The sequence below is a fragment of the Macadamia integrifolia genome, unplaced genomic scaffold, assembly GCF_013358625.1.
Source record: "Macadamia integrifolia cultivar HAES 741 unplaced genomic scaffold, SCU_Mint_v3 scaffold2407, whole genome shotgun sequence".
NCBI classification, from domain to species: domain Eukaryota; kingdom Viridiplantae; phylum Streptophyta; class Magnoliopsida; order Proteales; family Proteaceae; genus Macadamia; species Macadamia integrifolia.
Window position 1 is genome coordinate 21,966 of NW_024868695.1, and position 24,305 is coordinate 46,270.

Consider the following 24,305-nt stretch of genomic DNA (forward strand, 5'->3'; position numbering starts at 1 on the left):
TATAGTTCTCCTCCAAAAGTTGCTGCCGTGCAAGTTAGATAACAAGTTCTTCATGTATGAGACTTTGACTTCTATTAGAACTTGACTTCCTCTTTCCTTTTTAATTCTATTAACAATAGTTGAACCAATAGTATGGCAACAGATGGCATTGAAAAATCTGTTTTTCTTTTGCTGGGCTGTCACATTCTTGTTGTTTGCATTATCACATGTAACTGTAGTTTGAAACCAAGAACTTGGGCTCCACATGGGCAGCAAGCAATTATTGTGCTTACATCACCTTCTCTTAAATATCACCTTCTCTTAAATTAACCCATCAATTCACCGAAATTAATAGTTGAGCCACTTTAAAACCTTTACCCACACATCACCTTCTAGTTGCCAACAATGACAATATTCAATCCAATTGCCCAACAATCTCCCCCTTTAGAATTGTTGGCAACATTATTTTAATTCTAGTTGCCAACAATGACAATATTCAATCCAATTGCCCAACAATCTACCCCTTTGGAATTGTTGACAACATTATTTTAACTCTGTGTTCCATTTCTCTCCCCCTTTGACAACAAGTACAAAGGGTGGCAATGCTCCCCCTATATAGAAGCTCCCCTTGCATATACTCACCTATAGGAGTGCCCACCGCATCTTCCTATCCTATAGGGATTTGATGTCTCTATGCTTACTCATCTACTCCCTCTACACACATACTATCTATTGTGCTCGCGGAGTGATAACTCCAAGTTTGTTTCTAAGGGCTTCAAAATTTTCCTTGGGAAGTGCTTTCGTGAAAATATCTGCCACTTGCTCAGATGTAGGAACAAAATCCAATCTCACTTCATTGGCATTAACCTTCTCCTTCAGGAAGTGATATCGGATGTCAATATGCTTTGTCCTCGAATGCTGCACTGGATTCTTTGAAATATTAATGGCACTCATATTATCACATTTAATAGACACTGGTTCATCATTGTGAATCCCAAAGTCTGTTACTTGTCTCTGCATCCAAATCACCTGTGTACAACTAGCAGCAGCGGCAATGTATTCAGCCTCGGCTGTAGATAAAGAAACAGATTCTTGTTTCTTGCTATGCCATGCCACTAGACTCTACCCTAAAAAGAATGCACCACCACTCGTGCTCTTCCTATCATCCAGGCTGCCAGCCCAATCCGCATCTGAGAATGTTGTGAGTGTAAAACTTTCAATCTTGGGGTACCATAAACCATACTCCATCGTACCTCTAAGATATCTAAAAATCCTTTTGATTGCCACTAGATGAGTCTCTTTTGGACTAGCTTGAAATCGAGCAACCAAACACACTGCTTGTAGGATATCAGGTCTTGATGTTGTCAAGTATAACAAGCTTCCAATCACTGACCTGTAGAGAGTCTGATCTACAGAACTTGACTCGTCACTCGAGCTCAACTTGCAACCTACTACCATGGGAGTACTTACTGGTTTGCTATCCTCCATCATAAATTTCTTCAACATCTCCTTGATGTACTTTGCTTGAGATATAAAGATACCATTCTGTTGTTGATTCACTTGCAAACCTAAAAAGTACGATAACTCCCCCAGCATAGACATCTCAAACTCTGCCATCATCCGCTCTGCAAACTGTCTACACACCTCATCATTTTGCCCTCCAAAGATGATATCATCTACATAGACCACCACTACCAGTTGACTTTTGTTCTCTGTCATAACATATAGGTTACTATCAACAATGCCCTTCCGAAGTCCCAACTGATGTAAGTAATTATCTAGTCTAGAGTACCAAGCCCTTGGAGCTTGTTTCAAGCCATAGAGGGCTTTCTTTAGTCTACAGACCATGTTTGGATCATCTCCAATTTGAAAACCATCTGATTGCTCAATGTACACTTCTTCTTCAAGATTATCGTTTAAGAACGCAGACTTGACATCCATCTGATAAACCTTGAAGCCTTTATAAACCGTAAATGCTAAGAACATCCGTATAGATTCCAATCTTGCTACCAGTGCAAATGTCTCATCAAAGTCTATCCCCTCTACCTGAGCGTAGCCTTTGCACACTAGTCTGGCTTTGTTTCTAACCATCTGACCATCTTCATTCAACTTATTTCTAAAAACCCACTTGGTTCCAATGATGTTTTTATTGGTTGGTCTAGGAACTAGTTCCCAAGTGTTGTTCTTCTCTATTTGATCTAACTCTTCATTCATTGCCTTCACCCAGTTCTCATCTTTAGTTGCTTCCCCAATAGACTTGGGTTCAATTTGAGAAAGTAATGAATATGTAGCCGATTTCATCTTTCTTGTTTACATTCCCGCTTTAGGATCTCCAATGACCTGATGTGGGGGATGCACTTTTTGCCACTTTTCAAAACTGGATCCTCCATCTTTCTCTATCACTGTGTCAGTCTCATGAGCATCTGTATCTTCATCATCAATATGATTCTGAACTTCCACAACTTCATCATCTATAGTTGCATCATCATAAAAGTCCTCAGGAGTCTGCTCTACTGGTTCTATCTGTTTAGAATGGGGTACATGTTCATCAATTCTTACATCTGAACTCTCTACCACTTTGCCCAATCTTTTATTGTAGCATCTGTAGGCCTTACTCTTTGAAGAATACCCCAAGAAAATTCCTTCATCTGCTCTGTCATCGAATTTTCCGAGGCCGTCCTCCTTCCTTTTGATGAACCATCTGGAACCAAATACCCTAAGATATTTAACAGTGGCTCTCCTTTCATACCATATCTCGTATGGTATCTTGGATTCATTTGGTCTAAAGAAACACCTGTTCTGGACGTGCACTGCATAATATATTGCTTCTCTCCAAAACCTCCTAGCAACATTGTTTTCAATCAAAATTGTCCTTGCCATCTCTTGAACGGTCCTGTTCTTTCTTTCCACAACCCCATTTTGTTGAGGGGTACGGGCTGCAGAATGTTGAATCCTAATACCATGCTCATGACAGAAGTTAGAAAATAAATTTCAAGTAAACTCCTTCCCTTGATCAGATCTCAGGCACTTAATTGTCCTACCAGTTTCATTCTCTACCTTCTTCTTGAAGATCTTGAAACAATCTAAGGCTTCAGTCTTGTCTTTAAGGAACATAACACAAGTCATCCTAGAGTACTCATCTATGAATAGGATAAAGTACCTCTCTCCACCAATTGCCTCTGTTTTCATGGGTCCACAAAGATCTGTATGAATCAAGTCCAATAGTTTACTTGAATAATGCTCTTTTGACTTGTATGTGGCCCTAGTCTGTTTTCCCTTTAAACATGGTGCACAAATATGATTTGTTGGAGACTTGATCTTTGGAAGATCTCTGACTGCCTTCTTTTTGCTCAATTTAGCTAAGTTCTTGAAGCTGATATGCCCAATCCTTCTATGCCATAACCAACATTCATCTTTTTGTCCCATCATGCATCTATCTTCATTTGCTTCTAACAGAGTGTATAAGTTTCCTGTAGTTCTTGTCCCTTGTGCCACAATCTTTCCATTTTTGATTTTCTTGATTTCACAGCCTTCCTTGGTGAACAAAACCTCATTACCATTGTCACAAATTTGACTTACACTGAGCAAGTTGTGCATCAGACCGCTAACATATAGGACATTGTTTGACTTGATCTTTCCTCTGTCCAACTTAACTATGCCTCTGCCTTCTATCTTTGCACCATCATTGTTTCCAAACTTGATAGATCCACTCTCAGTTGAATCCAGACTCAGAAACTTTCCCTTATCACCTATCATATGAGTGGAGCATCCACTGTCAAGAATCCATGGTGACGGCTTGCTATGAGCTTTGAAGGCTGTTTGAACAATTAATGACTTGCTTCCTGCTTTCTTTTTCCTCTCAACCCAGACTGCCTTATTTGCCACAGTAATAAGTTCTCTTTGTCTCTGACCTTGTTTCCATGAAGAATTGTCATTTTGCCTTCTTTTCTCCTACATCTGGTGGGGAAGTATGGTCTTGCAATTTTTGGTAATGTGTCCCATCTTGTGACACCTATAACATTCTATACTTTCCTCCGACAATGGAGCAAACCTGTTCTTGCTAGTCAGTGCTGTAGGCTTGGTCTGTCTTTTACAATTTGCCACCCTGTGTCCATAATAGTTACACCCAAAACAGTAACCTTTAAAGCTCTGTCTCTGCCAAGAACCTCAGTGTCTCTGATAGTCAGCTGAAGTAAATTCATCATTGTAAAACATTTGTGAGCCCCTCTGTTTTTCCTTGACAAACCTCATTGGAATTTCTGTAGTTCCTTTGCCTTTAGTCTCTACTACTTCAGAAGATCCCTGTGCCACATATCCAAGGCCAGTCTTCATATGTAGAGGTCTTTGAAAACTCAAAATCTTATCTAACACATTTTCATTTCCTTTGCTTGATGATGGAGTATCTGCTTCAACTGATTGAATCATAATTTCTTTACCCTTGGATTTTAAGATAGTAATTGAAGGAGATGGTGTAGTTTCTTCTTGTAAATTCATCTTATGTATCTTTTTTCAATTCAATCTTCAATATCTCCAATTTCTCTTCAAGTGTAATGCACTCTTCTGCCTTGGATGATAGATTGACACTTAGCTCATCATTGATTTTAGCCATATCTTCAACTGTAATATTTAACTGACTAATCTGGTTCTCATTTTCAACAAGCTGAATCTCTAGATCTTTCATTTTCTTCCTCTCTTCCTTGAGATCAATTAAACCAGAATGCAAATTTGCTATTAAGTCATACTGAGCTTCTTGTTCTTCCTCTTCCTCATACTCTTCAGTAGTCTGGCGTTGCACTCTATCACCAAGTGCCATAAATAGTGTCTCAGATGACTCATCATCTGACTCATTATAGTCCTCTGATGACTCCTCTGAAGAAGACTTGCACTTCTTTGATATTAAGCTTTTCTTCTTGAAGTTTCTTCTTTTAGGAATAAACTTCTTCTTTCCTTTCTTAAACTTGCTTTCTTGAGCATCTTCATCCTCAGAATCACTCAATTTATCATTCTTTGGACACTTGGAAGCGAAGTGCCCTATACCATCACAATTGAAACACTTCAAAGGAAGTTTTCCTTTGTATTTTCCTCTACCTTTCTTGAGTTTCCTAGCCAAGTAAGCTATTAACTCATCGTCGGAATCTTTTTGTTCACTATCTTCATTGATTTTCAATTTCTTCAAAGCTTTGAAGGTAGCTTCATTTTCTATGGGCTTGGGCTTGGGCTTGACCATCCTCATCTCATAACCAATCAGAGTTCCATGTAGTTCATCTAATTTCATTGTGTTCAAATTTTTAGATTCTTTAATGGCAGACACCTTAGGGTTGTACAAGTCAGGTAAAGATCTCAATATTTTCTTCACCACCACTGCATCCTTTACCTCTTCTCCTAACCCTCTAATAGAATTGATGATTTCATTTACCTTGCTCATAAACTGATCAGTGGTCTCTCCCCCAGACATTTTCAGACTTTCGAATAAATTCCTATGGTGTTGCAGCTTTGCCTCTTTGATTTTATCATCTCCCTCATGAACACTCTTTAACTTGTCCCATATGTCTTTTGATGTTGTGCAACCGACCACTTTTGCAAACTCATTGCTCACTAGGGAGCCTAGAAGTGCATTCACTGCTTTAGCATCGTCTTCACACTTTTTCATCTCTGTTTTATCTGTGATATCTATAGTGGGGGGGGTTGTAACCGTTCTTCATTGCTAACCAAACTCCATAATCCTGAGACTTTAGGTAAGCCTCCATCCTGATTTTCCAAAAGTTGAAATTCGACCCATCAAAGAAAGGAATCTTTCCATGCATACGATTACCGTCATTGGATGCCATCTATATCTTCTCAGTATTCAGACCCGAAACTGTTAAGCTTCCTCCTTAGGGAACCTCGCTCTGATACCAATTGATGTTCCCAAGTTGACACTGAGAGAGGGGTGAATCAGTGGTTCCAAAAATTCCTTAATTGCCACCCAACAAGAACTTCCAATTTTCAAGTTCTAGATTGGCCGGGGCAATCCCGTAATTACCAATCATGCAAACAACGACATGTCCACCTCACACCACAATGTGGTTGAGTCTACCAGACAGTGTCCCACCACTCTGCACAATACGCACTTCAAATATATGTAGAAAAATATATTACTCCACGGAGGAATACCCATATAGGGTTTCGTATTTCCCCAATACTCAACTTTTTAACCGCTACAACGGTCCAGGAACTTATCCCTGCTTCAATCTGAGATGGAACTCAGACAAGGGCAACAACCCCACACCCTAGACAAGCCCCAACTTGCTAGGTTCACAATTTTAAATCAATAAAATAAAATCCCAACCCAATACACCATTGATCTAGAGTTTCTCAATAATAAACACTCTAGAATACAAAAATAGGGACTTCAGATACGGGTTACCTCAGCCTGTGTAAACCCCATTGATGATTGCTTGCTTGATGTTTAGAGGAAGACTTGAACGGGCTCAGACCATCAACATAGCAGCAAGACGCCAATCTTCTTTAATTCTTGTTCCTAATGAAATCTCCATTGAATGTTTGACAAAGAAACGTAAGACGACTAACGAACATAATTCCTTTTTTTCCTTCTTGCTATTCCTCTCCAAATTAATTGTCGTCCTGTGTCTCACGGTTCTGCAGGTTTTTATTGCTTTTGAAAGCAACAACTGATCCCCTTTCAAATCAAACTCTGCGCATTCTTGGACTCTCCCCTTTTCTCTTTTAATTTTTATCTCTTCTTAGATGTTGTTCACGTGTAAAAAGAAGCATAGTTCTCCTCCAAAAGTTGCTGCCGTACAAGTTAGATAACAAGTTCTTCATGTATGAGACTTTGACTTCTATTAGAACTTGACTTCCTCTTTCCTTTTTAATTCTATTAACAATAGTTGAACCAATAGTATGGCAACAGATGGCATTGAAAAATCTGTTTTTCTTTTGCTGGGCTGTCACATTCTTGTTGTTTGCATTATCACATGTAACTGTAGTTTGAAACCAAGAACTTGGGCTCCACATGGGCAGCAAGCAATTATTGTGCTTACATCACCATCTCTTAAATTAACCCATCAATTCACCTAAATTAACAGTTGAGCCACTTTAAAACCTTTACCCACACATCACCTTCTAGTTGCCAACAATGACAATATTCAATCCAATTGCCCAACAGATACATTTTAATAAGTATCTTAAATTTAGTCAATTGATATTGATACTTTAATACTTGATCTTGTAACATGTTTTAACGCGATACCTTCTGATATGTACCTTAAATTTATCCGATCGATATAACAATTGATATCAATACTTTAATCCTTGCTCATGCCTTATGGGTCTTTGAATCCCATTTTAATTGAGATTCCTCATTCCATACCTTTAGATCACAAGTTCACAATAACCAGAGCGGATCAGAGTGCAGCAGAACAAAGCATTGAATTGCAAAAATGCAAAAGCGAAAGATCTGTTTGTAGATGGGTGGTGTGTGCAGGTGGGTGTGCACATGCAACTATGCAGTGAGAGATAGGGAGAGGGAGGATGATAAAAAGGATTTCTATGTGTCCAATATCCTCTATTGTTTCTAATGTGTAGCCTTTATAAAGAGAATAGGAGAAGAGAGGGTTTGTGAGCAGAGAATAGGTGAGATAGATTTTAGCAAGGATCAAAGTATCCCCTTTGTACAGTGTTCCAAAAACTGTTTTTGGCATTACGATCTAATTCTAGCTCATTTCTAGGTCAAGAATCAAGACCTTGAGCTCCATGCTACACATTACTCTAGTACAGATCAACTTTCATCAATCCAAGCCTATTATTAATGCCAAACCCTAGGCATGGACTAGCTTCTAGTAGCCTCTTTTCTATTCACTGATTCTTGTAGTCAATAGCAGCAGCTTTGTTTCTATTCTCAGTCTTCATCCCTTGTCTCTTAGTTTTCATTCTGTTATATCAGATCGAGCCAAAGACAAGTTTCCAATAGCCCATAGCTGATTTCTGTTTTGACCTTTAGTAGCTTCTACTTCTAATTTAAATTTGGGAAAAAAGGCTTCTGAGCTGGCAGCATAGTCTAAACCAGCACGCGCTTTATCTCTCTCCTCCTGACACACTTTCCTCTCCACCACCTATTGGTGAACCGTCTCCCACCCTCCCCCCCCATTGACTGGCTCCCCATCCTGGCAGCTCAGAGAACACTCCCTTTAACTTTTGGCAAGTTTGGTGTTTTGTATCACAGCCTAAGGCTAGAACCTACACTGGCCTATATTTACTCAAACTACCCTATCACAAACTTTTTTCCTGATTCCCCGGTAAAGGTAAACTTTCACCTCTCTATCTCTCCCCTGGTAATTCAAAATCTCTACAAGAGGAAAAGGGGGCTTTAGAGGAAGGAATTGAGTTATTGAGAAATTGGGTCTTCCCCTCTTTGGGTCTGTGGTGATGCTGCTCCTTGGACTGTGGTGATGCAAATCCAGCCCTATTGTGGTGAAGCAATAGGGCAGGATTGGTGGTGAATCCATTCCTGCAGGACATGTGGTCTTTTATTTCTTCTTAATAATGTAAAAAAAGAATGTGTTAACAAATTCTGTTATTAAAATTGGTGTACGTGTGATCTTCTACTAATTCTTCCTTGGTTCAAGATCAACTTATATTATTTGGTATCAAAGCTAAAGAGGGGCGGTATACAAGATCAATGATTTTTCCAGCTGGGAAGAGCTGATGCAATTCAAGGAAGAAGACTGTTCACATAGTACTGGTCACGTGGAATTGTTCATGTGATACTGATCATGAAGATATTTTGTAGGCCCCGTATGGGCAATTGGTATGGAAGAGAAGAAGCTGCCAATGGCTGTCAATATCTTTCATATTTTATATCTTTAGTTACTATTTTCAGTGGTTGTTATTTCCTTGTATTGTTGTTGAATCAATTACTAGATTGAGTAGGAGTTACCATTTTCTTCTTTTATATATTATAAGAAGAGGGAATGGGGGTTTCAGTGAAAGGAATTGAGTTATTGAGAAATTGGGTTCTCTCTCTTTTGAGTCACTAGTGATTCTGTTCCACGGAGTGTGGTGAAGCAGCTCCAACCTACTGTGATGAAGCAATAGGTTGGGATTAGTTGTCAAACATAGATAGAGAATGCTCAAACAACTAGCAGAGAACCTATACCTCGTAAGCGATAGGCAACACTTAGGTTCTGCATAAATGGATAAACTAAAAGCCTTTCTGATAGTGTTGTACAGAACCCAATAAGCCGTAAAAGATACCTGTGAACAACGACATTTATCATCTCAACTTCACATAGAAAAGCTGCCTCTCCCCCCGGACTTGCACAATCAGTCAACCGCTTCACAGCAATCTTTGTATTATCGGCTAGCACCCCTTTGTATACTTTTCCAAAGCCAACTTGTCCATGAACATTTTTCTCACTGAAGTCGTCTGTAGCCAATTGAAGCTCTCTCCATGCGAATCTTTTCAATTGACCAAATTCAATTCGTCGGTCATCTTCACCTGAGCATCCCACAAGAAAAATGACTGAATCAGAACTTTTCATACGACGGTAAAAGTTGTATCATGGAAAAACATCTAATGCATAACACATTAAGTATATCAACATACATATATTAGCCAGAAAAAAAAAACCTGAAACATCGACAAAGACATCACGTCTGTACCCCTTATGCCCACTCTTCCACACAAAAAACAAGAAGCCTCCAAGAAAGAGGAGACCTATTACTGCTCCAATAATTCCAAGCCTTAAATTCTTGGACATATCTATAAAGAAAGACAAATTATGTGGTTATGGAATCTACCAAAAGGACAAAAAGGAGTGGCAAAAAGACAATATCAGATAAAAAAGCATATTTTGAAAACCATTATTTTAATAAATAATATTATAAAAACACATTTATACAAAATAACTAATCTCATTACCTGTATTATTATTGTCAGATTCACAATGATCATTGGAATCAGCTGACTGTCGAAAGGTTTCCATTTCATACCATTAAAAAACTAAAAAGTTCCAAGAGTTCAAACTTGAGCACACAATTTGACAGTTCATGCAATAAGTGCCCCATTATATTCATGTCATAGATGCAAGATTCTTTATAAAAAGGAGAAGGAAAAGAAAAGTAATATCACTTACAGGGTGATCGTGTTTGGAAGACCCACAATTGACTCAGGGATACTTCCGTTGAGATTGTTTTGGCTCAAAATCCTGCAACATAATCCAGAACATAGCAGTTTTTACATCAGGAAAAAACAAAAAGCCTAATAGAGAAATTAAAAAGTTCCAGGAAAGAAACTTAAACAAACAGAAAGGCAGAAACTGCAACATACAAGAACTGAAGCTTTTTAAGATTGCCAAGGGAAGATGGAATTTGTCCAGTCAAACGGTTGTTTCCCAATTTCAAGCTTGTCACACTTGGCAAATTTCCAAATTCCTCTGGTAGACCACCAGTTATGCCATTACCTTGCAACGAACTGCACGATTAATTCATCTGATCAGTATAAGATAATGTAAGAGAGAGAGGACCATGCATTTATGCACTTATCACAGATTTACTTTTTCATTGTCACAACTCGCAACCACATCAATAACTGCTAATGTAAACTCACTAGGGACGGTTTACTCAACCTGCTGAATCCCAGCCCAAAGAAAATGCATACACATGGGCATGTGTGTGCACACATACACACAGGCACTCTGGATTTGGGATGGGTCTGGGTTGAGATATCAAAAGCCAAGATCACTTTGGATGGGATTGAGTTGAGGTCTTGGGTATCCTGAACTCACCCTGAAACATACATGTGTATGGAGAAAATCTTAAGTTTGACCATGCTGGTGAACTTAAACAGTTCATGTGACTGTCAACCCTCCAAATGTGGGAGACATAGTTATATGTGTGAGATGGGAGTGACCTGAGAGAGAATACAGCACCCAACCCACTGGTCAAATTTCAACCCTAAATGACCAGTGAAATGGCTCAAACGTCAGCATAAAACTTCATAAATTATGAAATGTACAGTGGAATATAATGGCACATTTTTAGTTCTTTATCAAAACTTTCTTGGGACCAAAATTTCACAAGCCACTTGGTTGCCATATCCTCTATTACAAGGACCCACCTCCATCTTCCCATATATAAATACAATCTTTATTTCTAGCCTGAATCAAACCAAAGAAACCTCGTCAAGCTTGACCCAACCCCAGAAAACCTGAGCTCAGATACAGACCGCAGACAAGAAATATTTTGCTTGGTTACGTTCAGTCCCAGAAACCTAATACCAAAAGTCATGTTTCATTTTTCTTGGCCGTTGCCTTTCTTCACCTTCAGTTGGCTCAAGATACCACCCAGCCTGGCCAACCAATCAATGCCCACCACAACTTAAAATGGAGCAAATAAAGTTGGAATATGTTAGCTAAAAATAAATGCTTCAGATATTAGGGTTCTTTTGGCTAAACATTATTTTTTTCACTATTCTTTTCTCATGCTAAAATCAAAATTATATCATCCTCCATACTTACAGGGTAATGAGACTCTTCAAAACCCCAATTCTATTGATAAATAAATTGGGTTACGATGTCGACATTATCCACATTTCTTGCCAAGATAAGGAGCCGAATTTATGGATTTTTTGGAAGAAAGGAGTCCCTCGCCCAACGATTATCTGTATGTTAGAGCAGCAAATCTCTCTCACTATTGACTGGCCTGGAAGCAAAGTTGGATTTTCTTTTATCCATGCTAACAGCTTCAAAAACATTCGCAGAGATTTGTGGGTGGAACTGGGATCAGTGGTGGCCTCTTCCATTCCTTGGTCGGTTGTAAGGGATTTTAATGCCACCCTACCATCAAGTGAAAAAAGGGGTCTAGAAAGATTTAACTTCAGCTCTGTTGCTGAGTTCCAGGCCATGGCGGACTCATGTCTTCTTATGTCTGTTCCTTCTCAAGGAAAGAAGTTTACTTGGACTAACAACCGAAGAAGAGGCCATGTTGCAGCAGTGCTTGACCATAGTTTTTGCAATGGTAAGTGGCTGGATTTTTTAAAGAATATTTCTAAGAGAGTTCTTCAATGTTCAGCCTTTGACCATGCCCCCTTATTGGTGATTTCGGATGGCATTCCAAAGCCTAAGAATGTCCCATTCAGATTTCATCGTTTCTGGATGGAGAATAATGGTTTTAAAAATATCATTCTTGAGGCTTGGAATCATGATGTTCAAGGGAATCCTATTTCTATTCTTTTTCAGAAACTGAAACGTGCAAAAATGTTTTTTAAAAATTGGTCTATGGAAACCTTTCCTAACTTTGATAAAGAAGTAGAAAAAGCTTCTTTGGTTTTAAGTTTGGTTCAGCAGGACATAGATCTTCATGGAATTAAAGCTGGAGCTGGTGGTGTGATGCGAAACAGTGAAGGCCAGGTTTGTGACTCTTTTAGCATTTTTCTGGGTATTAAGAAGATATACGAGGCTGAGTTTGAAGCAGTATTGGAAGGGATTGCAATGGCGCAGGCTCATAATGCGACACATGTGTGGATAGAATCAGACTCGGCGTCTGTGGTGTCTGTGATTCAACGAAGGCAGATCCCCTGGTTTGCTCTCCAAAAATGGATTTCTTTTCTTCATTATTTGGAATCCATTTCTTGGAAAATAACTCACTGCTTTCGGGAAGCTAACCCCATTACAGATTTTCTAGCTAAAAAGGCCTCTAAATCTGGCATGTCTGAAATTTCAGTGGTATTTCCTAATCGCATTGTAGCAGAGCTTGTGAATGACGGTGCGAATATGCACAGATTTAGATTTGGCTAGGATGCTCGCTTGCTTTCTCTGCTGATGGCCTTGCCGAAGGTGGAGACAGCAAGTTGGGCTAGTGGCGTCAGCTGTATTTTTCTTTTTTTCTCTCCTATTTGGATGTTTTTCCCTTCTTAATAAATTACCCTGTTACCAAAAAAAAAAAAGATCTTCATGGAATGTCTGATGACCTTTTTGCTAAAGAAGCGGAAGCCAAAACAGCTTTGTTGAACGCTACCCAGTTGCAGGAAAAATTATGGTATGAAAAAGCCAAGCTACAGTGGATGAAGGAAGGGGACTGCAGCTCCAAATTTTTTCACCTTTCGGTGAAATGAGAAGATCAAGAAACTCTATCAATTCGTTAAAGAGGGAGAACAGTGCTTGGATTTCTGATTAGCAGGGCATTGACTCTTATATTGCTTCCTACTATGAGTCCTTTCATGGCCTAAGCCCAACCATCTCCCACCCTGATATTTTACATTGTATTCCCAGGGTTCTGATGGACAGGGATAATGCCATTTTGGATGTTGCCCCCTCTTTTCACGAGATCAAGCAAGCCGTTTGGGATCTCGACCCAGATAACTCTCCAGGTCCAGACGGGTTCACAGGTCATTTTTTCAGAGGCGCCTAGTATATTGTGGAGGACGATTTTTGCAGAGCAGTGTCTTATTTTTTTAGAAAGGGGAAAATGCCAACTGGCGTCAACAATTGCTTTGTGACCCTCATTCCCAAAGTGGCGGGAGCTTCTTCTCTTGAGAAATTTTTCCCCATCTGCATAGGAAATTTTTTCTGCAGGGTCCTTTCTAAAATTCTTACTTCAAGATTATCATCTTTTCTTTCCAACTTAATTTCAGAAGAACATGGTGCCTTCCAGAAAGGGAAGATTATTTTAGAAAATATTAGTCTTGCCTCTGAGTTGGCTAATCTAATGCACTCTACTGTGAGGGATGGTGGAATGGGTCTAAAGCTCGACGTTCAAAAAGCTTTTGATTTTCTATCCTGGGATTTCCTTTTTGCAACTTGTGTTCTCAACTACATGGATCTCATGGATTCATCTTCTTCTGTCCTCCTCAAGGATCTCAGTTCTAGTCAATGGAGGCCCTGTGGGTTTTTTTAGTGCTGGTCGCGGGCTTCGGCAAGGTGATCCCATCTCTCCCACCCTATTCATTTTGGCAGAGGAAGTTCCATGTAGAGGGCTGAAGAACCTCTCTTCAGAACGCAAGTTAAAACCCCTCCCAGGCCCTAGAGGTGTGTTGACCCCTTCTCACCTTTTATTTGCAGATGATATTTTTATTTTTATGAATGCATCTGCAAATTATGCTAGGAATCTTCAAGACTTTTTATCCAAGTATCAGGATTTTTTTGGTCAAAAAATGAACTTGGTAAAAAGTGAATTATTTTTTGGGAAAGTTGCTCCTCACAGGAAACAGTTCATCAATGGTCTATTAGGCATTCAGACTGCATGTCTTCCAACAAGATATTTGGGTGTTGAAATCTTCAAAGGAAGGGTGAAAAAGAACCATCTGCTGCCTTTGGTAGACAAAATAAAAAATAAACTTGCACGGTGGAAGGGGAAACTTCTCTCCATGGCTGGTAGTGTGGAGCTCGTTATATCGGTAATATCTGGAATTCCTATTCATAATTTTGCCATCTATTGGTGGCCTCAAACCATTATCAAGATGGTGGAATGGTGGATGAGGAATTTTGTATGGTCTGGGGACATGGAAAAGGAAAAAAAAAAACTGTTGTTAAAAGGGAGGACACCTGCAAGCCAAAGAAGGAGGGCAGTCTAGGGATCAGGAAGCTCCGTGATGTCAATATAGCCTACCTTTGTAAGTTGATCTGGAAGATTAAGCATGACGATTCAATCATGAGCAGATTTCTAAGGGCTCGCTTTGTAGATAAAGTTGGGTCGTTGAGAAAGGGGTACAAATCATCCTCAATCTGGCTAGGCTTGAAGAAAGTATGGAAGTTTGTCTCAAAATCAGAGCATTGGATGATGGGAAAAGGAGATAAGATCAATTTTTTGTTGCACAGGTGGCTGGATAGCTCCTTTATTGCTGAGTCTTCCAACTTGGATAAGAGCTGGTTCATAGGTGCTGATGTTAAAGTTTCTGATTTCATTACAGACAACATATGGTGCGTCCCTCGAGTATCTTCAGTTTTTCTTTCTAACCTTTTTGAGAAAGTAAACTGATATCGCCTTCTCAGGAGAATGATATGTGTCATTGGAGCTAATCTTCTTCTGGTTCTTTTTCTATAAGTTCTGCTTGGGAGGAGATTCGCACCAAAAACCCAACGGTGGGTTGGTCCTCTCTCATCTGGAATGCTAAGTTGCAACCTCGTCAAGCAACCTTTGGGTGAAGACTTGCTAGAAAAAGACTTCCAGCTGATGATGAGGTGCGAAGAAGAGGGATCTCTCTCACATCTAGATGTGCTCTTTGTGAAAAAGTTGAGGAGTCTATTTCTCATTTATTTCTGCACTGTGAATATGGCAGATCAATGTGGGAAACATTCTGCTCGTACTTCTATACGAGGTGGCCATCTTTTCTCATCATTGAGGAACTCCTTTCATGGTGGAAGCAAAAAGGAAGATCCATGGTTTTCAAACCTGCTTGGATGTGTGGTGCCATTCTTATTCCTTACTTTAAATGGCTAGAGAGGAATGCAAGAATTCATAATGATGAGAAAAAAATTCTATGGTCAAGTCTGAGATTAGTATGCTTTCCTTGGTTCATTTAGGTAAGCCTCTTTCTGTTTCAGATCTGATGTGTGCAAGTAGAGTGGGTTTCTCATCTGTGCGCTGAACAAGAAGTGAAATTATAACAATCTTTTGGTGTTCTCCTTCTTTTGGATGGGTAAAGCTGAACACAGATGGTTGCTTCTTGGGTAATCCAGGGAAGGCGGGTAGCGGAGGCATCTTTAGAAATGACAAGGTTGGCATTACTCATCACTTCAGATCTTTCATTGGTCACAAGACAAACTTTGAAGCTGAATCTATGGCCGTTAGCCTCGGTTTGGAAAATGCCAAATCTCATAGGTTTCAGAATTTATGCTCGGTTTGGAGAATGCCAAAACTCATAGGTTTCAGAATTTATGGGTGGAATGTGACTCAGTAGATGTGGTGCTTCTTCTCCAAAAGGGGCTGGTTCCATGGTACTTATGCCAGCGCTGGCTGGGTCTGAAGGCATTTTTGGCTTCTATTCAGTGGAAAATATCCCACTGTTTTCGTGAAGCAAATTCTGTAGCCGATTTCCTTGCCAAGTCCACTGCCCAGCTTGAGATTTCAGACGCTATTCTTATGTGGCCTGCTATGGTGTCTACTGATCTATATATGGATGCAATGCATCGCCCTCGTTATTGCTTTTCTTGATTTTATTTTGTGAGTCTGGGGTACTTTTTCTCTTTCTCCTGCTGATGGCAATGTCGAAGGTGGGAAAAGAGTCCTTGCTCCCCTTTCTTTGCTTCTGAGATCTTTTGTAAAATTTTCTCAATTTTTTTATTAATATACATGACCTTTCAGTGAAAAAATTTTAAAATATAGCAAGAAGTAGAATTTTGTTCCCCTATTAGTTATAACAGGAGGTAGCATTCTTTGTCTTTGTGTTTTGAGAATGTATGTGGGTGTGTATATTCGCGATATATAATGTGTGTGAGATAGAAAGAGAAATTTACCAAAAAAAAAAAGAAAGATAGAAAGAGAAAGAGTAAGAGAGGGATGGGGAGGTGAGAGATGTGTGCAAGGGAAAGAGGCTCAATTTGACTAATGCTGTGTGAAATTGTTCACATTTGATCCCTAATATATTTCATCCTACTAGATTGTTTTATTGTACTGAGTGAAATTGGTGCCACAGAAGAAGCTAAAGTTTAGAGAGTCTAGATTAACAATCATAAATGTCCATCCACGCTTTTCCACCCTATTTTCATTAAGTTTAGGAATACATATTTTCTTTTTAAACAAAACGGATAGATTCTATTAGAAAACAACATAGGGGAGCAAACTACAATATTACCCTACTGGCTTTTCGAAAGAGTAACATACCTTGAAATGATCATGATCATAATAACCCACTTCTAAGTATGGCTTAAGTTTACCAAATATAAATCTTTATATATAATGGTCTTACATGGAACAAGTTTAGCTTGGATTGCCTTGTATGTGGTTTTCAATTTTCTAGTCGGTGGCCTGACCTTCCTAAAGACTAAGGGGAACTTGATCTTGACATTATGGAATTGCATGGTGCTATCTCTCTTGCAGAGGTTGGCTGGGACTGTGACAGTTTTGATGATTTGAATGCAAGGGAACTTCACTCTGTGGCGTGAAGCCATTTTATTGAAACCTGGAAGGCTTCAATGGATGTTTCCATGTCCAAAAGCTAAATTGGGTCCAGAAACTTCTAGGAAACCCTATTTTTGGCCCTCTAAAACATAGTGGAATCATTGGATTGTAAACACACACACACACACATTCCCCTAAGATGATAGTTTGACTTCAAACCCTAGGTTCGTAGTATACAATGTATGCTGCTGTATACATTCTCCAATATGGCCTATTCCAAACAAAATGTATGTAATTTAATTAAAACAACTAAAATATTTATTTAGGAATAAATAAACATAAAATTATAAACCACACTTGTATGGGTGTGATTTTGGCCAAAAATCACTAAAAACTAAGTTTCCACAAACCTTAGAGTTAAAACCAACAAAATGGGTCAAAATTTCAACCTATTTTGTTCGACAGTATGCACTTTATATAGAAGGATTATATCGTATTGATTGAAACGATACCGAAATGACACATACCATTGAAAATTTACCAAAACAGCAACATTTCATTTGACAACTTGCGAAAAAACAAAATATTTTGTGAGCGAAATTTTGCGTAACCTGGAACCTTGCTTCTAAATGGCTTTACCGTCTAGGGGTTTGGTTGAAACAAATAGCTTATGTAGACAAGGAGTAGTATAGAAATATTGCTGCAGCAACAATTGGGACGCATCAGGTATGTGGGTGGGGATATGGAATGCTATTATGCAATTCGGCAGGCTTCTCTACCTTAATTGTACTGTTGTGTGATAGTACTCTTAGACCTTAGGAGGATCTTTGGACGAAAGATGGAACTTCTTAAGCTTAAATTTCCTGATACTTGCATTATAGCCTTTGATAAATGCTCATAAGTGGCAGATTCTATCACATTCCAGGGCCCAAATAGAGTTTAATACCCAGGTTAATGGGGTTATAAACAACTGGAACTGGCACCAGTCCTTGGCACTCCTTGCCTTAATTACTGTCAGGAAGAGCTCACTACAGCCATTTGGACCAAAGAATGTTGAAACGAAGGCTCTCAGATCAGTTTCTTTGAGTCACAGCTTCATGCTTTCTCCCCTTCATGCCCCTTGAAGGTGCAATCTGTGATTTTGGATGGCATCTTGTCCATCTTTTGACTATTAATCTTTTGATAAGCAGGGAATGGTTCTCTCAAATATCTGTACAATGTGACCATGACTACAGAAACTAATTAATTGCCATTTTCTCATCTCTTGCTCTGTTGCGAATGAGTTCTGGTCTTGTTACCCTTTACTCTGGGATTTTGGGCATATCTTGGTATTCAGTCGTTGCCTCGTTGGCACAGCTTATTCAAGACTGGTCATCCACTTCAGCTGCCTATTCAGTGTGAAAGGAGCAACATGAGAGCATCTACAACCAGATTATGTATTTTGTATAAACCAGTAAGCCATCATGTTTTTGGACCTCAGCATGTGAATTTTAAGGCATCTCAGCTGCAGAAACTAGATCTAGCTGGAACTTCTTGTTTCATGAACTTTCTGTTTTTTGTGTTGCCTACACTATTGAACCTTGTCCATTTTTTTTTTATTTTGGACCGACATATTGATGAAGAAGAAATTGCTTCTTCAATTTATTGGTGCAGTGGTAAGGTTGCTCCATTGTGACCAAGTAGTCACGGATTTGAGCTAGGAAACAGCCACTCTGGGAAGCACAGGTAAGGCTGCTTAAATTATGACCCTTCCCAGACCCTGCAGTAGCGGGAGACGTGCACTGGGTATGCCCTTTCTAAGAAATTGCTTATTCAAATTAAATTCATTTGACTAGCTGAGGAGGAAATAGAGCTTTAGGTCTAGTTATAGGATCGAGCTCCTCTGTGGAGAGGGATATAGTGGAGAGTTGGCGGAGATGGTTTCCGATCATGACACATGGATAGTGACACATGTCACGATCCAATGGGAGATGCAAAACATAGTTGGCAAAAAACGTTAGCGGTTTAGGTTTTTGAAAATTTCCCCCTCTTCTTCTTCTTCTTCCTCCCCTCCTTTCCCTGTGGCGTTGCTCTCTCTGCAAACTTCAGGCATTCAAATAAAAGATAGATTGAAGCCCTATTTCTTCTCCATCTCTGCAAACATCAGAACTCAAGAAAGCGAAACTCCCTTCTTATTTTCTTCTTCTTCCTCCCTCTTCTTCCGGCTTCATTTAGTTCAATTTTTGTAATGATTGTTACTCCTTCTTGCTTGATATTTATTAATTTTTTTATTCCTTTCAAACGTATATGAAATCCATGCCAACTTTAATCAGCATAAAGTTAATATATAAGGGATGAACCTTGGGACTTGAAAGAAGTTCTCTGGATAAAGACAGAAACCAAGCCTCAAGGAATAACAACTACAAAGCATAGCATAACATTCCATACAACAATAGATAATGAGCATTTACTTCCACATACACCTTTTTAACCATTATAGAAAATCAAAATAAAGAATCAATTAAACCACATCGTTAAACTAGAATGAACTTCTCCCAACTGTAAAAAAAATTCCCCAATATCGGAGAAGAGAACCAGAACCTTGATACCTGAACATGCAGTCACTTGCAGGTCACTATTGTAAAATGGGGATAACTACTTGAATCTTTTCACTATATATTGGGCATGGAAAGGAAAGGAAAACTAGCAAAAAAAAAAAAAATGAGGATATTGGCAAGAATTGGGGGTTGGGGTTGAGGAACAAAGTTTTAAAACCCTGAGTTGGGAATTGGATTAGTTTCCATCTATTCTGATTTAAATCACTTGGAATCAACCAGACAAGATGAAAATTTAATTGGACATAACGACATATCTCTAAAACATTGAAAATATTCTGATCTGATTTTAAAATCATGTAAAAGAATAAAACAAATTCTAATGTTGTATATACTTAAAGCCTTTTGCAATTTCTTCTTCTTCTTCTTTACCCATTCCAAAAACAATAAATTTAGCAATGGAAAGATCCAGAGGAGTGCAAGGATCAATCTACCAGTACTTTAAAATGTCCACCATAATAATTTAAAAAAAAAGGGGGAGCAAATTGATCGATCAGGGACAAGGGCCTTCTACTATTTTAGTATTTGGATAATGAGAGTGGGCCGGCCAAAATGGGATAAAGTATGGCAATAGGCAGTTAATGCTGATTTCCATGATTATCACAAAAAGAGCGGGATTCATTGACTTCACATTTCCCATATATGGGGTAAATATTTGCAGAAGAAAAATTGAAGCCATAGAATATAAGTGCAGAAGTAAAATTGAAGTCATAGAATATGTAAGTGAATTTCAGGGATATTAGGGTTGGAAACAAAGTGGGAAGAAAGAAATAAAAGGTTTTTTTGTTCCAACTTCTATTGGATTAGAATCAAACCATCATGTGTATAGTAAATCAAATTAAAATGATATGTAAAGTATAGGTATGGAGTCGATTGTTACCTTCGATTGAAATGGTACAGATCGATTTGAAGGAAAACCCCCTTGTTGTGGCTGAGATCCTATTACCCAGAGTTTGGGATCGAAAGAAAAAGATTTGAGAGATATCAAACTCTCTTTGGTTATGTGGTTGTGCCAGTGCAAATGGTAGAACAGAGTAGAATATCTGGAAAAAAAAAAAAAGTAAAAAAGAACAAGAAGAAAGTAAGGCACCGTTTGATAATGTTCCTGCTGTTTCTGTGTCTAGAAATAGCATAAACGATTTTCCATGTTTTTGTTCTATTATAAACCTATTTCTCGGATCGTTTTTTGCACACATTAACTTATAGAAAAATCTTTTTTAATTGAATCACCCAAAACCCACACAAATTCATCCATCCAAGAGACCCTAAAAATCTAAAAACCCAGAACAAAAATATGGAATAAAAAAAAGGCAGCCATGGGTAGAACGATGTTGGTGATTGAAGCCATGTTGTTGGTACAGAAAGACAAACATTACTTCTCATTAGTCACATTGGAACTTGATCAAGATTAGGTAAACGATATAAGAAAAATAGCCCAAAAAACAGAGTATAGCCTACTGTAATTTGGAAAGAAAAAAAAGTTGCCACAAGGTAGAAGCTCTGATTAGCTCCTCTAGATTGAGTGTACTGTTATATAAGGGTAACAATTCCCCAAAAAAATCAAATAGATCTGCTGGGCAATTAGAATGAATTTCAGATTCAACAGATCTGAAAAAAATACTCCAAAATAGAGTATCATATGGAGTGATGCAGAACTTCAATTACAGAGGATCAGGGAGGCTGATCAGCATCAAAACATAGCTCGAGTGTACCTTTTGGAAGGGTGATTCAACCCTTGAAAACTGAGATAAATGCAATGGCCTAATGAGAAGTCCTCTTCTAAATCAAGGTTCTCATTCAGAAGATGGATTCAAAAACAAAAATCGAACCTACTAGAAGATTAAAACAATGAAAAATTGATGAATGAGTTCAACTAACGTACCGTCCAGATCAGAATTCAACAGAGAACACAAAGATGATTGGTAGAGGCTCCGACGATGAGAGATAAGAGAAGGAAGAGACGAAACGATTACCCAAGTCAATAATGGAGACTTACAGGTCTTAAGTCTCTTGACTGAAACCCAAATCAGGAATACCTTAGGGATTAACTACTACTCTTCTCATGTGATGATACGTGACTGAGAGAATGTAATAGGAAGAGATTTGAAAGCTTTATCAGAACCCTAAATAAAATGCAGGTAAGAGCATCCATTAAAAACCCTAGACAAATATCGGAGAAGGGTTAAAGGTTTACCGTTCTTGCAGCAAATGTGTTTGAAGATCAGATGCTTCAGGCGCTTGAAGATGGAAGAAACTACAATCCAAGAAGATGGAAACCACAATCGATTTTCCAAATCTCCAATGAAGCTTCAAGCGTCGGTTTACATTAGAGAAACACAGTACGAACGAGCGATTGAGGAATTTTTCACGAGTTGCAGATCATCGCTCAGGAGCTCTTGGGAAGAGCAGGGTTGTTTCTCAAGAGTTTCAAAGTAGTGCTCCAGTGGAATAAGGGGAGTTGTGGGATGAGAGGAGAGGCACGGGTTTGAGAGGAGAGAGTTGGACTTGTCGGTTTGTTTGAATTTAGCACGATTGAGAGATTTGAGCGCGCAGATTTGGAAGGAAATTTTCTCTAATTTAGGGACAATTTGTTATCCGTTTCCAATTTTGCGACGGAAAATTTCCATCTCCAATGATAAATATGTATGGACTTAATCGTATAGATTTCGGTTCGTTCAAATTTAGCGCGATACAAAGATTTGAGTGCGCAGACTTGAAAATAAAATTTCTTTAATTTAGGTACAGTTAGACAACCGTCTCCAATTTTGCGATGGAAACTTTCTGTCTCCAATGATAAATGTATCAAATTAATCGTACTTTTGAATTTAACGCATTTTAGTATGTTCTATACTTTTAGATATTTAACAACGGAGCTATTTCTGTCTCCAATGATTTATTTAAGGACGGAAAAAATCCATCGTAATAAAGATGTAAATTCAATAAAAATTTAATCATAATAGCGATGGAAAAATTCCATCCCAAATATTGGGACGGTAACATTTCTGTCCCATATAGTGCGACAGAACTATATCCGTCCTGAATAGTTTATTTAGGGACGGAAAGTAATCTGTTGTAATAGATGTAAAATTTATTCATAATAACGACAGAAAAATTCCGTCCCAAATATTAGGACGGTAACATTTCTATCCCATATATTGCGACCGAACTATATCCGTCCCGAATGGTTTATTTAGGGACGGAAAGTAATCCGTTGTAATAGATGTAAAATTCAATCACAGTAGCAACGAGAAATTCCGTCTCAAATATGGTGACGGTAAAATATCTGTCTCAACTGCTAGATATGTAGCAACGGAATTATATCCATCTCAAATGGTTTATTTAGGGGACATAAATTTCGTCCGTCCCTAAAAAAGTGTCCCAAATACCCTATTTTCTTGTAGTGGGAAGATGTGAATTTAGACTATACACAACGATACTGATATCTTTGTCCGCAACTTGTTAAGATAGCATTACAAGCTTCAAATTCAGCTGAAGGATTTGCCTTGATAAAAAATGTTGTTAAAGAATTATGTCAACAACTTGAAAGTATCACTGTGTCTGATGATCTAGAGACACTTGTCCCTAATAAGGTCTCCAGTACAAACAATGGACTAGTATTGAAGCAAAAAAATCCAGGTAAAAAAGGAAATAGAAGGATGAAGGGTTGGGTAGAAAAATAAGGGAAGAAAAGGAAAAATGGAGGACCAAATATCACTCAGTCAACTACTAAATTTACAATTTCAAATGTACCAGTTTGTTTCACTAAAGTTCTACAGGTTGTTATTCACAATTGTGGTCTAGTAGCTTCACAAAGTTGCCATTTTCAGTATTTTAAAATTTATTCATATTATTGTCATTATGCAGGGAACCTTGGATCAAGCTCTTTCTCAGTTTTCATCTCAAGCATCAGCATCATCTATTTTGCACCAATACCAGGAATGGGATTAAGGACATCATTTATCATCTTTGATCATTGATTTTGGTTGTTGAATTTGGATAATGATGGTTGTTGAATTTGGATAATGATGGTTGTTCAGTTAAATTTATTTATTTATTTATTTATTTTACTACATACCAATTGTTATTAATTTGAATATCTCTACTTATCTTCAGTTGACTGGAATTTAGTATCTTGAAAACTAACATTTTTAGATTGTAGGTGAATCTTTAGCTCAAATTGGAAGAGCGCCTGGGTTTTACCCAGGGTATGATGGTTCGAATCCATCAAGATTCTTGGATATGGTCTTGCTTTATGCTGAATTTTTAAGTGCATGTGTGTATAGGCAGCTAATATGGTCTTGATATGGTGTTGCTTGTGCTAAATTTTTAAGTGAGTGTGAAGTAATATTTTAAAATAGGGTTTTTGGACCTGGTTGCGATGGATATAAGATCAAAGAAGAAAATGGATGTTTAGTAAGGCTCTGTACTGTAACATTCTAAAAAATGGGTTCTGATGTTTTTTTATTTTTTTGAAACAGAAATGAGGTAAAACCTGTATGGAAAGCCCGGTTCAATTTCTTGTTTTTTTGAAATGAACCGGGCACTTATGAGACTTTTGAATCCATTTTTTGGAGCACAAAATACTTGTTTTTCACTTTTAGAATTCATTCTGAGCAAAAGGCGCCGAAATAGGTATCACTTATAAGTTATGAGGGGTAAATGGGGAAATTACCC

At 38.4% G+C, this 24,305-nt stretch overlaps 2 protein-coding genes across 2 annotated transcripts; both read right to left on the bottom strand.

Annotated features, from left to right (window-relative positions):
- Positions 1–4,474: 4,474 nt before the first annotated feature.
- Positions 4,475–5,629, bottom strand: LOC122066468. Its single transcript, XM_042630269.1, has 2 exons — positions 4,942–5,629; positions 4,475–4,848 (listed from the first exon to the last, which is right to left on the bottom strand). The coding sequence occupies exons 1-2, from the start codon at positions 5,627–5,629 to the stop codon at positions 4,475–4,477; spliced, it is 1,062 nt and encodes a 353-aa protein (XP_042486203.1).
- A 3,481-nt stretch (positions 5,630–9,110) lies between these two features.
- Positions 9,111–9,965, bottom strand: LOC122066469 (probable LRR receptor-like serine/threonine-protein kinase At5g65240). The gene is made up of 3 exons (XM_042630270.1): positions 9,902–9,965; positions 9,611–9,742; positions 9,111–9,478 (listed from the first exon to the last, which is right to left on the bottom strand). Exons 1-3 carry the CDS (start codon positions 9,963–9,965, stop codon positions 9,111–9,113), a joined length of 564 nt encoding a protein of 187 aa, XP_042486204.1.
- Between the last annotated feature and the right edge of the window lie 14,340 nt (positions 9,966–24,305).

Excerpts from the sequence above, each read along its gene's own strand:
- LOC122066468 (XM_042630269.1), bottom strand. The coding sequence starts at position 5,629 with ATGAAAAAGTGTGAAGACGATGCTAAAGCAGTGAATGCACTTCTAGGC. Across the intron at positions 4,849-4,941 it reads GGATGAAGATGCTCAAGAAA|AGGAGTCATCAGAGGACTAT; the intron begins GCAAGTTTAAGA and ends AGTCTTCTTCAG.
- LOC122066469 (XM_042630270.1), bottom strand. The coding sequence starts at position 9,965 with ATGGAAACCTTTCGACAGTCAGCTGATTCCAATGATCATTGTGAATCT. Across the intron at positions 9,743-9,901 it reads ATCTGACAATAATAATACAG|ATATGTCCAAGAATTTAAGG; the intron begins GTAATGAGATTA and ends CTTTCTTTATAG. Across the intron at positions 9,479-9,610 it reads TGTCTTTGTCGATGTTTCAG|GTGAAGATGACCGACGAATT; the intron begins GTTTTTTTTTTC and ends TGGGATGCTCAG.